Genomic DNA, 15551 nt, shown 5'->3' on the forward strand with positions numbered 1-15551 from the left:
AGTAACTCGCTGCTCACTTGGATATCAAAATATCTGAAAAGGGAGAATGGGAGGAAATGGAAATGTTTCTCCTTCTAGAAGCTTTCACGGATTAGCTGTGCTGAACTCCAGCAACAAAAATTGTTTCAGTGGCAGTAATCATTCCAAACCCCCTTCACACAGCGTATTTCTCTAAAAGTGTATATGTATACGTGCATGAGTGCATGTGTGTGGGGTGTGTTTGTGTGTGTATGTGTTTCCATTAGGTGTCCTTTTTAAAAATTCTATGTTCTCTCTCTGGTTGAAAACCTACCAGTATTTCTAAACAATGTGGCCTTGTGACAGACTGGGATTCAGGAAACCTGGGTTCTAACCTTGGCTTTGCCACTTGTCTGCCATGTGACCTAAGACAAATCACTTAATAATAATAATAGTATTTGTGAAGCACTTGCTATGTGCCAAACACTGTTCTAGGCACTGGGATAAATACAAGATAATCGGGTTGGGCACAATCCCTGTCCCACATGGGGTTCACAATCTTAATCCCCATTTTACAGATGAGGTAACTGAGACACAGAGAAGTGAAGTGACTTGACCAAGATCACACAGTAGACAGAGGTGGGCTAGGATTAGAACCCACCACCTTCTGACTCCCAGGCCCGTGCTCTTTCTAGTAGGCCTCACTGATTCTCTGGGCCTCTATTTCCTCATCTGTAAAATGGGGATTAAATACACTCTCCCTCCCCCTTAAATTCTGAGCCCTCTGTGAACCCTGTGTGAACAGGGATTGGGTATTGATTTCAGTGCCTAGCATAGCACTCTTACCAAACACCGTAAGTATTATTATACTCCTTTGAAGGCAAAGATAGTGTTTCTAATTTCATTTTACAGAAAAGGCACTAAATAAATCCTTTGGATTAAGTGACAGATTAGAACTTCAATAGTATATATTGTTTCTTTCTTTTTTCCTTTCAGATGCCTTTCAAACTCCAGGTTTTCCTTAAAGTACACACTTCAGAATCTGCAATAAACATTTAGGCAGTGAAAAAAGTAAAACTGTTAACATGAAAAGGTCAACAAATGAAAAAGAAAAATCCACATAACATTCTACCTGACATCTCTAAAACTGAAGCAGGTGAAGCAGTGAGAAGGATCGTGGCTTAGTGGGCAGAGCACAGGCCTGGGAATCAGAAGGACCTGGGTTCTAAGCCCTGCTCTGCCACATGTCTGCTGTGTGACCTTGGGAAAGTCATTTTACTTCTCTGGGCCTCAGTTCCCTCATCTATAAAGTGAAGATTAAGAGTGTAAATCCTAAATGGGTCAGGGACCTGATTAGTGCTCGACACGTAGTAAGTGCTTTACAAGTACTATTATTAGTAGTAGTGGTAGTAGTAGTAAAACTGAATGTTCTTTGAGTTAGGGATGGTGAAGGAAAGAAAGGAAAGAGTGAGCATCCCAACAGCCTACACAGTCCAGGGAATGGAACAGACTGACCTAGAAATGCAGCAAATGTATTGGGCAGCTGAAAAGGGATTGCTAATGACTTGTGGGCACTGGAGCTAGTTCAACTTAGGGGAATCTAAAAACTAGGTCAGGCCTAAGGGAAGGCATAAGCAATGCATTTAACATCTTGAGAAATCCAAGTTCTTCTGGATCTATGCTAGTTTTCTTAATTAGTAACCAAAGTATCATCTTACCTGAATTTTTATTGGTTTTGTTCTGCCTGCTTTTCACTTGTTCAGTCCACAAAGTGGGATAACGAGAAGCAATATCTAGGAAATTAAGCAAAATAATATTCCAGTGATGTATGTTTTCCTATTTATTTTCTTCATGTATTTTAAAGTTTCTCTTTTAATTGTCTCCCATTAACAGTATGAGCCAAGGACAGAAATATAGTACTATATATATATTATAAATATAACACACCCAGAGATATACATGAATGAGACATTGTAAATTATTTTAGAATGTGCTAAATGGTTGTGCACCTGAGAGTAAAGGAAAACATTTATTGTCTCTCTCATTTGAGGTCAGGGGATTTCTATTTACTTCCATTAAATACTCCCAAGAATTTAGTACAGCACTCTGTAGCAGCTAATTTAGATAAGGCTATTGAAATTTGAAATAACCTAATGGCTCCACACAAATAATCATCTCTAATTTGCCACAATTTGTCCTTTTTCAAATGTTCCTAATACCAACTTTTAAGATTTCAACATTCGCTCCTTTACCCTATATGAGAAACTACACCCCATTCCTTTCATTGTATGTTTATAGATTCTTGCTCATCAAAATACGGAATATGAATGAGGAAATGGTCAGGGAAGGCTTTTAGCTTTCTATAGAGGATATCATATTTTATATCCTATTATTAGCCATACAGACCAGAAAATGCAAGCTTTCAACTCACAAGCTAAACCACAAGGCTATACCCTTTGGCTAATTCATATGACTTTACAATGTGTCAGAGAGACCTTAGCTTTCTCCTTCAACTGTGGGTCTACAATGGATGATACCCAAAGCCACTGGGTAAGAGCCGTTTATTAGGTTGTTGAGAGTCCTACTCTCAGGAGCTTGGCAAGTGGCCTAGAAAACCAGTTTGCCCAAATTCTACCTCCCTCCCTTTGCCACTCTCCCCTCTGCCAATAGCCATGAATACGCACTTACCTTCCTCATCACCTTGAGGCTGTGTCTCCAACGCAGGAGCCGAAACATCATCTGAATTCAGAATGGAAAAGATTTGCAAGGAGACTACAATTATGAGAGTAAGTCAAATAAGTGAACTGATATGATTGAGGCTAATGCTTTCTATATAACCCCATACAGTTATTAAACTACAATACATCATGCCCTTCATTTTCACAAAGAGAAATCAATTAAAGTCATTTTATTAAAACAGTGATCTGGTTTATTAGGCAAACGATAACTAAATACCCTAAAAGTAGGTGTATTTAATGAGCTCTCATTTCAAAGTGTGGTTTAATGACAGGAGTAATACTAGGGAAAAAATGTGCAAGATTTACTACTGCACAGATCCAAAAAAGGGAGAAGAAAGGGTTGTAAAATAAGAAGATGAAAGGCAAATCCTGTGAAAGGAAGTGGAGATTAAAAGCAGCATGGTTTAGTGGATAGAGCACAGGCCTGGGAGTTAGGAAGTCATGGGTTCTAATCTCTGCTCTGCCATTTGTCTGTTGTGTGGCCTTGGGCAAATCACTTAACTTCTCTGTGCCTCAGTTACCTCATCTGTAAAATGAGGATTGAGACTGTGAGCCCCACATGGGAACTGAGACTGTGTCCCACCCGATTGTCTCGCATCCGCTCCAGCACTTAGTACAGTGCCTGGCACATAGTAAGCTCTTAACAAACACCACAGTTATTATGTTATTAATAAGGAGTGGACTTGGACTGTCAGAGAGCCAAAAAGAAAACAGGGGATTTGGGATGTTCAGAGCACAATGCAGTTGATTCTCCCACTGTGGTCATCAGTGAGAGTTGCAGGTTTAAGAGCCATTAAATGAAAAAAACTTTATCTGTCATCTGGGCCTTCCTCTATTCACCACCGTAATTAGAGGGGCTTGGCTACAAGAGATAATTTTTCCTATTACATGCCAATGAAAGTATGGAGTTTGGAGACAATAACAGTTAATAAACTTATTTTAACTTGCATTTTCAAACCAGATTGCTTAAATCATCCACACAAAATCAGGTTCTTTTCCATGAAGGTGTCAATTCTGGGTACCTGCGGCCTGGGTCCATGTACTGAATGTGTTCTGAAACCTGATATAATGATGTGAGCTCTGCGTGCCAATTGCCTGCTCTTCTTTGGAAATGCTTATTTTACATGACCAAAATCACCCATTTTAACCTAGCTCATCGTACAACCTTTACATTCATAAAAATGTCTTTTTAGATGGTGGTACTATGTGATCCTAAGCCTTGCTTCCTCCCTTCCTCCCACCTCCCCTCTCCCCCTCCCTTGTCTCCCTCTCTCCCTCCAAGATACCATCGCCTTTCCCTGACCTACGGTCCCAGCCCTTCTTTAAAAGTGGTTCCTCCTCCAAACTCACTGGCTTCAACCAAGAAAGGCTTTTACAATTCACATTGTAATGACTCGTGGAAGTCTTTTCCTCATGTCCTCCCACATCCTAAGCCAAAACCTGGCTTGTTCATGTGAATTACATATAATGCGGTGGTTTCAAGATTAAGATGCAAGCGGTAAGGGCAATGGAGTTTGTAGTATATGCTTCAAATGTTGATTTATGATAATATGCCCACGGTACTGCTTATTTTAGTTAGGCTTCCCAAAGAGGAAAAACCTGACCCCTGTTGTGATTATCAACCCCAAATATTTACTGAACATTTAGTGGGGTTTGGCTTCATGAATTCCTGATCAGGGAACAAACCAAAGAAGAAGAGATACTGAATTTTATTTTGGGTTTTCTAATGAACAAAATGAAGGTGCATACAGTGTTCACTATTTTTTTAGGAACATAAGAAATGCCAGTTCTGGATCAGCCACGTGGTCTCCCCTGCTCAGGATTTTATTTCTGATAGTGACACTGGATGCTTGGCATAACCATGCAGTGTTTGCTTTCATTGGCATCTGTCCTGATGGACCATCGAAAGTCTTCCCCTCTCCATCACTGACTTTCTCTCTAGTAACCCACTAAGAACTGCATCTGGATGGATCTATACAAAGCCCTCCTGTACTTGCGGATGTCTAGGGTGTTCTTGGGAAAACAAATCACACAACATGTTTACCGCCTGTTGTGTTTTTGTAAAGGAGTTAAAATTCATTTGACTATAAACCTTAAACTAGCCCAGTGTATGACTATGACAGTTCACTCCTAGGAGGAATTCCCCAGGAAGCCTGGATGCTTCAAGCCTAAATCTTAATTAATCCAAATTTTATACTTGGCCCTTCTCTTTCCCCCAGGAGAGATGATAACAAAACCCTTATTGTCTTATTACTTTTTCAATCTCCTTTGGCATAAGGCTTGCCCACAGTGGGTAATCTATTGACAAATATTGCTAACTGACCTCATTGTAGACTAAATCTCATTATGGGCAAAGTAAGTGCTTCGCTTCGTTTAACTATTTAATCCAAGGACCTCGCTTAATACACTGTTCACAAGTATTCAAATGATTGACTAGTAATAGTCCTGTACTATACCATCCACATGGGAGAGAAGCATAAAAATAGGTGGTTTTATTCTGGTTTCGTTATTTCTTTTTATTCAGATTGTGCAAGTCTGTGGGAAGAGGAGGGGAGAAGAAATGGAATAAGACATAAGAAGAAGCAGGCAGGAGTGTTTAGTGACACAATGAACTATTGGGGGAAAGAGAAGGATTAGAAGAGAAGGTGTTGGCTATAAGATGGTTTTATAGGTAACAGAATTAGTTGGACAACCAAAGGAAGAGATAGATGGGATGGAATCTATCCCAACTATTAAAAGATAGGAAGCAGCATGGCTTAGTGGAAACAGCATGGGCTTGGGAGTCAGAGGTCATAGGTTCTAATCCCAGCTCCACCACTTGTCAGTTGTGTGACTTTGGGCAAATCAGTTAATTTCTCTGTGCCTCAGTTACTTCATCTGTAAAATGGGGATTAAGACTGTGAGCCCAATGTGGGACAACCTGATAACCTTGTATCCACCCCAGCGCTTAGAACAGTGCTTGGCACATAGTAAGCGCTTAACAAATACCATCATTATTTATTTATTTATAAACCATTCTAATGTCTTCCTTCTTTCTGGAATCACTGATGATAGGAATGTCTGTTTCTGATCACAAAGGTTATTTCTCTTCACCCAGACTTTATAGCATCATTGGAAAATTGGCCGATCAATTAATTTTGCCAGAAAAATAGCTAATAGTTGTGTGTTTCGATCATTTTAAAAATCATTTTAACCCAGAAGGAAAAAAAAATAAGACTATTGAAATGTTATTACTGGGTTGGCCCAGTAGTCCATTCAGACAATTTTTTTTTCTCTCTGAGAGTGGAAGAGAATGTCTGGAGAACAATGTGATGGCTGTAGATCTACAAAAGCATTCATTTAGTATATCTGTGAAATAGAATCATATGGGGGTATTTTTGTTTGCTTGTTTTTACAGAACTAATTCCTTCAAAGGAAAGACCATTGGGTATATCAGTAAAATCCTGTTCAAATGTTAAAATGTTTATCATAATTTTCAGCATTTAACGTGATTAGTCACATACTGCTGAATCTTTTAATTAAGCAGATAATAAAATCTGAAAGAACACACAGTTTCTAATTCATTCATTCAATTGTATTTATAGAGCACTTTCTGTTTGCAGAACACTGTACTAAGGGTTTGGGAGACTACAAAATAACAATAAACAGACATTCCCTGCCCACAGTGAGCTTATAGTTTATTCTATTGCAAGTCTAAAAGAATATTAATTTAATAGCAAGGAAGATAGTAGTAGTATTTATTGAGCCTCCATTAGGTTCAACGTAGAAGAGAGTACAAATTGTAAACAGTGGGGGAAAAAAAAGTGTTAAAACTACTGATTTGATGATATGTCCAGAATGGTAGGATTAACTGGAGAATTATATTGGAGAACTTGACATTTTTGGAGGATTTTTGCTGTTTGGCAAATTTGAGTTGGGAAGATCATTCCATGCCTAGGGGAATAGGGTAACAAATGGGTTGGAGAAGAGGGTGTCCTTTAATTGTGAAGGACAGTTAAACAATTAGCTTTGAAGGAGCAAAGACTGTGAGGTGGATATAGCAGTGAAAGAGACAGTAGATAGGGTTAGGAGAGCTAGGATATTTTGTTTGCTGCAGGTAGAAAGGGGTAGCCATTGGAGATTATAGAGGAGGGGAATGCTAAGTTTATAGAGGCATTTTAAGAGGATCTGAGCAACACTACGTAAGAATTGGGGAGAGAGTTAAGGCAGGGAAGAATGCAGTATGACCTATCTTTAAAGATTAAGATCGAAGTTAAGGAGGGCAACCAGCTGATGGGTTTTCCACCAACTTGGTGTCACTAGTAAAGGCTTAACATAGGGCTAGCTGGGCCATCGCTCTGACTCAGTAATGGCATTTATGTTTCATAGCTACACTGGCTAAGATGGTGCTAATCAAGTTTCAAAATACATTTCATGTCAAGCAGTCCCATTCCAAACCATCATACAGTATTAGGTAAGACTGCTTTTTCCTTGACTATCTTGTAGTTTGCTTCAATTGAAGGGAAATAAGTCTATTGCCTTGGGAAACACATTCCTCCACCTAGCTATTGTCTGAAATAACATATCAAATTGAAAGCTATCAACTTCCACTCCCCAAAGGTTTAGCTATCTCGTGGTTTCTTTTACTCAACAATTTGAGAATGTAAACAGAATTTCCAAGGAAAGTAATTTAAAGATATTTACCCATTTTTCCTGTGCCTAAAAGCTATCAACTTCCATTCCCCCAAAGGCTTAACTATCTCATGGTTTCTTTCACTCTACAATTTGAGAAGCTAAGCAGAATTTCCATAGAAAGTAATTTAAAGATATTTACCCGTTTTTCCTGTGCCCTCACGTTGAGGCAACTTTTCAGTTACAGAACCTGGAGGGATAAGAACAAGTCAAAAATTATTGTTTTGTATCAGCTGTCAGGGCTTTCAAGTCTTGAGCTAGCAAATACTTTTAGCGCATTTCAGCAAAAACGATTTAATAAAATATATGAGTGAAGTCTAAAAGGTTAAAGTGAAGCATTATCTAGAATTCATCAGGATGTACATTGCGTAATGGCTAGAGCCAGGGCCTGAAAGTCAGATGGTCATGGGTTCTAATCCCGGCTCTGCCACTTGTCTACTGCATAACCTTGGGCAAGTCACTTCACTTCTCTGGGCCTCAGTTCCCTCGTCTCTAAAATGGGGATTGAGACTGTGAGCCCTACATGGGACAGGGGCTGTGTCCAACCCTATTTGCTTGTATCCACCCCAGCGCTTAGTCCAGTTCCTGGCACATAGTATTATTTTACCTGTCACTCTAGTGCAGTCACCCTGCTTTAGCAGTGTCCAACAACAGAACTCCACAGTTACTGATGATATATGTTTAGCACTTATTATGTGTCAAGCACTATACTAAGCACCAGGGTAGATACAAGCTAATCAGATTGGATACCATCCCTGTCCCACATGGAGCTCACAGTCTTAATCCCCATTTTACAGAAGAGGGAACTGAGGCACAGAGAAGCAAAGTGACTGTCCCAAGGTCACACAGCAGACAAGAGGCAGAGCTGGGATTAGAACCCAAGTCCCTCTGACTCCCAGATTCATGCTCTATCCACTAGGCTATGCCACTTTCCTACAACTGCTTACTTTTCAGTACATCTGGATTCTGATGATTACTACTTGTACCTTGAAAATCCATACCCTTATCAATAAGAGGGACTTAATTGGAATGTTTTTACCTGGTGAACCAGAACTCAGAAACTAAATCAGATTGAACATGTAATTTATGTGAAAATCCTAATCATTTGAGAAAGTAGTGACCTAATAAAAATAGATCAATCAATCAGTCAATCAATAATCGTATTTATTGAGCACTTACTGTGTGCAGAGCACTGTACTAGATGACCCCAAAGCTATGCAGACAACTCCCAAATCTAATTCCTCCAGCTCTTGACCTCTCATCTAACCTGCACTCCACATAATAATAATAATTGTGATATTTGTTAAGCACTTACTCTGTGCCAGGCACTGTACTAAGTGCTGGGATGAATACAGAAAATCGGTTGGACACAGTCCCTGCTCCACATCAGGCTCACAGTCTTGATCCCCATTTTACAGATGAGGTAACTGAGGCACAGAGAGGTGAATTGATTCACCCAAGGTCACACAGCAAATAAATGGCAGAGCCGCGATTAGAACCCATGACTTTCTGACTCTGAGGCCTATGCTCTCTCCACTATGCCATGCTGCTTTCCTTCCCTCCAGGACATCTCCCCTTGGATGCTATGCTGGCATTGCTCGCATACTCGCTAAGTATAAAACTGCTGCTTTGCCCACTTGATCATCTTCTAGAAGTGTTATCCTCTTTAATGGTTTGCCATATCCCTCCACATCATGCAAAAAACTCCTCACAATTCACAAATGAACGGCATTTATTGAGCACTTACTCTGTGCAGTGAACAATGGGGTGGAAGCTTAGGTGAATATCAAGTGCTTAAAGGGTACAGATACAAAGTGCATAAGTGACACAGAAAGGAAAGGGAATAGGGGAGAGGGCTTAATCAGGGAAGGCCTTTTGGAGGAGATATGATTTTCATTCTTTCATTCAGTCTTATTTATTGAGTGCTTCCCGTGTGCAGAGCATTGTACTAAGTGCTTAGGAAGTACAAGTTGGCAACATATATTTTAATGAGGCTTTGAAGGTAGGGAGAGTGGTAGCCTGTTGTATATGAAGGGAGAGGGAATTCCAGGTCATGAGGAGAACATGGACAAGGGGTCAGTGGCAAAATGGATGAGACTGAGGTACAGTGAGTAGACTGACATCAAAGGTGTGAAGTGTGCTGCCTGGGTTGTAGTTAGTAGGAAATCAACAAGGTCAGGTAGGAGAGGGATTGCTGATTGAGTGTGAATGATGAGGAGTTTCTGCTTGTTGTGGAGGAGGATGGGCAACCACTAGAGGTTTTTGAGAAGCAGGGAAATGGGAACTGAATGTTTTTGTAGAAAATGATCCACGCAGCCGAGTGAAGTAGAGACTGGAATGAGGAGAGACAGGAGGCCGGGAGGTCAGCCAGGAAGCTGATGCAGTAGTTGTGGTGTGATATAAATGCTTGGATCAGCATATGGGCAGTTTGAATGGAGAGGAAAGGGTGGATTTTAGCAATGGTGTGAAGGTAAAACCAGCAGGATTTGGTGACGCTGAATATGTGGATTGTATGAGAGAGATGATTCTTGGATAATACCAGATTACAGGCTTGGGAGACAGCTACAGTCAGCCTTGAATGGCTCTCCCCCAACTCACCTCACTTACATATCTGCTCTCTTCACCTCAACTCTCTGTCTTCACTCCTTACAAATTACCTTTCTAAACTGTATGTTGCTCTCACATATTCACCTCCATTCCTCTTTTCACACTGTTTCCTTGGTTTGGAACACATTCAACTGCTTTTTTTATTTATTTAATTGAAAATATTTTCATTTCTATCTTGCCATTAATGTGAGCCAGGAATGTGTCATTATTTTTCTTTTTAATGCCCAATCACTTAGCACCAGTGCCTTGCACCCATTAAGAATAATAATAATAATAATAATTGTGGTATTTGTTAAGCACTTACTATGTGCCAGGCACTGTACTAAGCCCTGGGTAAATACAAGCAAATTGGGTTGAACACAATCCCTGTCCCACATGGGGCTCACTGTCTCAAACCTATTTTACAGATGAGGGAACCTGAGGCACAGAGAAGTTAAGTGATTTGCCCAAGGACACACAGCAGACAAGTGGTGGAGCCAGGATTTGAACCCACAACCTTCTGACTCCCAGGCCAGGGCTCTATCCACAATGCTGTGCTGCTTGTGCTCAATAAATGCCATTACTTTTCTTGCATAAATATCTCACCCATTAACTCATAAACTCACATCTCTTGCACAGGGCCATTCATAAAGCACTCTGTACTTTTAGAAGTAAAAAAAAAATTATATGAATCAGTGTTGCCAGTAAGGGAGGTGATCCTAATTGTAGTTAACTTTACCAGGTTCTTAATTATGCCTTCAATCTCTGAAACTCGTGAGATTAGAAATCAGGGGTAAGAGAAGGAATTACTTAAAATAATTAATCACTTGAGGACTGGCAAACGTCATGAAACACATGGTGAATAGCCCGTGCAAAATGTGATGGACCTGCCATTACTTGGAAATACTAAAGTTGCAATTAATAGAGGTACTTATCCAAGAAACCCCTCAGGGCAAAGTTATAAATGTTCCCATTCTCACGTGTCTTCTGAAGTCCATTTGGATTTCTATTCCACGGTCTGGGAGGCAGTTACAACTTAGAGTCTCAGGCTGTGAACCCTAGCTTGGGATTTTACAAGGTACTCATTGTACATTTCCTAAATGGGGTATAGCCAACACATCTCTAGAGCCCAAGGGTACAGTAAAGTGAGCAACTTTTCAATCTTTGCAACCCTATATCATGCGTTAAGTAACCCTTTTGTTGCCACCCTGACTACTATATGTGAGGCTTGAGGCTCAATGTATACAACTGAAAGAATACGGGGAAGAATCGTTTGCTTGTCAATCAATCCATTGTATTTATTGTGAGCTTACTATGTGCACAGCACTGTACTAAGCACTTGAGGGAGTACAATATAACAGGGTAGACATGGTCCCTGTCCATTCATTCTGGAAGAGGAGGCAGACATTACTGTAAATAAATAAATTACAGATGTGTACGAAAGTGTGGTAGGGCTGAGGGAGGAGAGAAGTAAGGGAGCAAATCCAAGTGCAAGGGTGGTGCAGAAGGGAGTAGGAGAAGAGAAGGCTCAGTCAGGGAAGACTTCTTGGAAGAGTTGTGTCTTAAATTAGGCTTTGAAGGAGGGTAGAATAATTGCTTGTCAGATATGAAGAGGAAGGGCATTCCAAACCAGAGGAAGGATGTGGGAGAGAGGTTGGTGGTGAGATAAATAACATTCTAACACTTGCTTCCATCTTTCTGCCCTATTTCCCAGGGAATGGAATTCCCTTAGTTCCCTGAAGGGTCGATAACAGATTCAGAACACTACAAAACATCTATTTTTCTAATGTCTGGTGTTCTTTAGACAAGTAAGTGAAAACCATTTATCATTTTAAGAAGGCTTTCTCAATCCATCACTGGAATTTATGGAATACTTACTCTGAGCAGAACACTATACTAAATGCATGGAAGAATACAATACAACAAAATTGGTAGATATGATCCTTGTCCACAAGAAATTTACAGACTAGAGGGAGAGACAGAGTTAAAAAAATAACAGGGGAAATGAGAGAGTATAAGGATATTTACATAAGTGCTGTGGGGCTGAGGTGGAGTATGTTTTGAAGTGTTTAAGGGATACAGGCCCATGTGCACAGATGACAAAGGGAAGGTGAATAGGAAAAGTGAGGGCTTAATTAGGGAAGACCTATTGGGGGAGGTATGATTTCTTAGGGCTTTGAAAGTGGGGAGAGTGGTGGTCTATTGGACAGAAAGGCCAGAGGGTGGACATGGACAAGAGGTCAGCAATCAGACAGAGGAGACAGAAGCACAGTGAGAGTTGTCGAGGATAATGGCAAGGTTGTGAGCCAATGAGGCTGATGGTCTTGTCTACAGTGATGGAAAAGTCTGGGGGTGGACAGGGTTTGGATTGGGAGACAAGGATTTCTGTTTTAGACATGTTAACTTTGAGGTGTCAGGCAGACATAGATGACATCTATGGGACATCTCTACAGGAAGTAGAGATGTCCTGAAGGCAGGAGGAAATGAGAGACTCCAGAGAAGTAGAGCGGTCAGATCTGGAAAGACGTGGCAATCATCCGTGAAGCTTATGGTCACCAATGACACTGTGGACCACACCTTTATCCTTGAAACATTAGCCAACCTTGACTTCACTGACACCATCCTCATCTCCCTATCTCTCTGACTGCTTGGGAGAGTACACTCTCAGTTTCTTTTGCAGGCTCCTCCTCTGCCTCCCACCCTCTGACACTGGGGGTTCCCCAAAGCTGAGATCTTGGTCCCCTTCTATTTTCCATCAATACCCACTCCCTTGGAAAACTCATTTGCCCAGGGCCTCACTACTATCTTTATGCAAATGAGTCCCAAATTTACAATTCCAGCTCTTACCAATAATAATAATACTATTATTATAGATTAATAATGCTATTAAACTACTATTAATACTATTATATTATTATTCTAACCTCAACCAGCTTCACTGCACGAACTCATTATCACAGAAGACCAGATCCTTGACTCTTCTATTTTAAATACTCCCATTTTCTGCAGTTTGGCAAAAATGTATTTCTCTTTACTAAGTGTGAGTTCTCCCTCCTCCAAGATCACAAGACTTATGGAACTGGGACCATGTCTGAATTCTCTAACTTTGTATTCACTCTTGCATTTAGCATAGTGCCTCATCATAAAGTCAGCACTCAGTATTCAATATTCAGTATTCAATATTACACCCTAGACTGTGAGCCCATTGTTGAGTAGGGACCGTCTCTATATGTTGCTGATTTGTACTTCCCAAGCCCTTAGTACAGTGCTCTGCACACAGTAAGTGCTCAATAAATACGATTGGATGAATGAATGAATGAGATCATCATGATAGTATCTATGCCCTTAAGGAGCTAACGGTGTTGAGGGGAATGACCTTGGGAGAAGAAAACGTAATCAGAAAAGATCTCCTACAAAGATATGATCTCAGAAAGGATTTTAAGATGGAAGAGCTCTGACTATGAAGAAGGAAAGGGAGGGAATTCCAGGCAAGGAGATAGGATATCAGTAAAGGGTCAGACGTGGGAGAGACAATTATAAAAATAGTGAGTATGTTCCTAACATGATGGTAGATAGGAGATAATCAGGTCAGAGAAAGTTCTCGTCTCACTTGCGGGGGGGGGGGGGGGGGGGGGCGGGGGGAGAGGCACAGTTTAAGTAGGAGGGAGACAACATATTAAATCCCCATTTTTCCGAGAAGGAAACTGAAGCACAGATGGTTAAATGAGTTGCCCAAAGTCACAGAGCAGAAAAATGGCAGAGCTGCGATTAGAACACAGGTCTTCTGACACATGGTCCACTCATAATAGTTGGAGGAATAGAGTTAGCTGACTTGAGAAGAATGAAGAGGGTGATTTCAGGTGTACTGGGAGAAGGGAGATAACAAGAGGGAGAAAACTCTTGGGATGCTGGAGTGGTTGATACAGAAGGTTTAGGGTATTTGAATGTCTGTGGGAAAAACATTAACAGATAAGTAGTAAGGACAGGGTGGGGCAGTTGCTGCTGACAGGGGAATAAGTTCAGGGTGAAATAGATGGTGAATCAAGAAAGGGGAGATTGATCTAGGTGATCACCTTCTTACCAGACTCGCCTAGGAGTCAAAGAAGACTAGTGTTGAACAATGGAGAACGGCAGTTGATGAGTTGATGAGGAGATAGGAAGATTCTCCAAACACAAAAGGCCTGTTAACTGACCTGGTGGTGACCTTCAGAAGGAACTGTGCAAAATATATATTCTCAAGTGGGGCAAGGGAGAAGGCATGCCATACCCACTCTACAAGTGAGGAATACCCCAAATTATTCAGACATGCCTTCAAGTAGGCAAACACCCCAGAACTCCTAAATGGTGACCCCAGAAAGGGAAGACACACCTTTGGGGAATAAACAGGGAAGGAAAATGGGATGTTGGAAGGGATAGTTATCTTTATGATCTCTGCTAATGAAAAAAATGTGATTATTTAAAAAGTCTGAGGAAAAGAAGTCTATAATTCCAAATCAACTCATTCTCAGAAAATAATCAATCTACATATAATTTAGAAAAACACCTTACTTCTAATTAATGTTAAACTTCTAATCACCTTTATGTCACAGGAGTTCTAGGTGTAACAAGGGCATAAGATAAATTATGAAAAGGTAATGCTTAAGAGTTGGCTGTTTGTGAAATGACATAAAAATAGAAAGAAGGTCTTCCTTCCACAAAATATATTAGCTATAAATTGTAAAACAGGGCAATTATTTTTCCATATTAAAAGCAATAATTGTTGTGGTTATGTAATGTGTTTTTACTCATTTTTACTGGTAAATTGGAACCTGTAGGTTTCCCTAAGAATATAATTAAAGCTGAACTACACATTAAGATTCCTCAAATATTAAATTTTCAAACCTCCCCCCCAAAGACTAAATTTACAATATTTTAAAATACTTTGTACTCGTGCCAGAAGTAAGATCTTGATTTCAACATACATTTAAAGGATGGGAGACAAGATTAAACATTTATAGTCTTTCCAAAATAATAGAGAATGGGCAATCTGCATAAATCCTCCCATCAAAAATTTCTTTATTGTTCTAAAACCTTTCCCTTCCCATAGTTAAACATCTCCATGTAGGAAATACTTTTTATTGAAAAATACAAATTGCATTTGCAAGTGTGGGTGTGCCTACATGTTGAGGTTTAAAGTCGTTTTCCTTCTGCTTACAGAGGGTTCAGCAAGCAGTATTCAAATGTGTAGGGAAATAGGGACAAGTTCTCCTGTCCTTTCTGTGCTTAACTTGAACCAGATTTATGTCTGGTACAATGGAAAGATTGTGATTCATTCATTCATTCATTCATTCATTCAATCGTATTTATTGAGTTCTTACTGTGTGCAAAGCAAGCGCTTGGAAAATGCAATTCAGCAACAGAGACAATCTCTGCCCACAATGGGCTCACAGTTTAGAAGCGGGGAGACAGACATCAAAACTAGTAGACAGGCATCAATAGCATCAATATAAATAAATGGAACTATAGATATATACACGTCATTAATAAGCAGCATGCTCTAGTGGGTAGAGCCCAGGCCTAGAATTAATTATTAATTAATTAATTATGTTACATGTTAAG

General features: G+C 40.1%; 1 protein-coding gene across 2 annotated transcripts in view; it reads right to left on the reverse strand.

Annotated features, from left to right (window-relative positions):
• SMOC2 (SPARC related modular calcium binding 2) overlaps window positions 1–15551 on the reverse strand; it is a 242329-nt gene that overhangs the window by 133040 nt on the left and 93738 nt on the right. Inside the window, exons 5-7 of one of the 2 annotated variants that reach the window (XM_038771125.1) lie at window positions 7510–7557; window positions 2647–2697; window positions 1677–1751 (exon numbers count right to left, since the gene is read on the reverse strand). In XM_038771125.1, coding sequence (XP_038627053.1) covers window positions 1677–1751; window positions 2647–2697; window positions 7510–7557 — 174 coding nt within the window. Of the gene's footprint in view, window positions 1–1676; window positions 1752–2646; window positions 2731–7509; window positions 7558–15551 lie in introns of both variants that reach the window. The other variant, XM_038771117.1, reaches the window with a different exon arrangement.

Source organism: Tachyglossus aculeatus, chromosome 2 (assembly GCF_015852505.1).
Source record: "Tachyglossus aculeatus isolate mTacAcu1 chromosome 2, mTacAcu1.pri, whole genome shotgun sequence".
Lineage (NCBI taxonomy): Eukaryota > Metazoa > Chordata > Mammalia > Monotremata > Tachyglossidae > Tachyglossus > Tachyglossus aculeatus.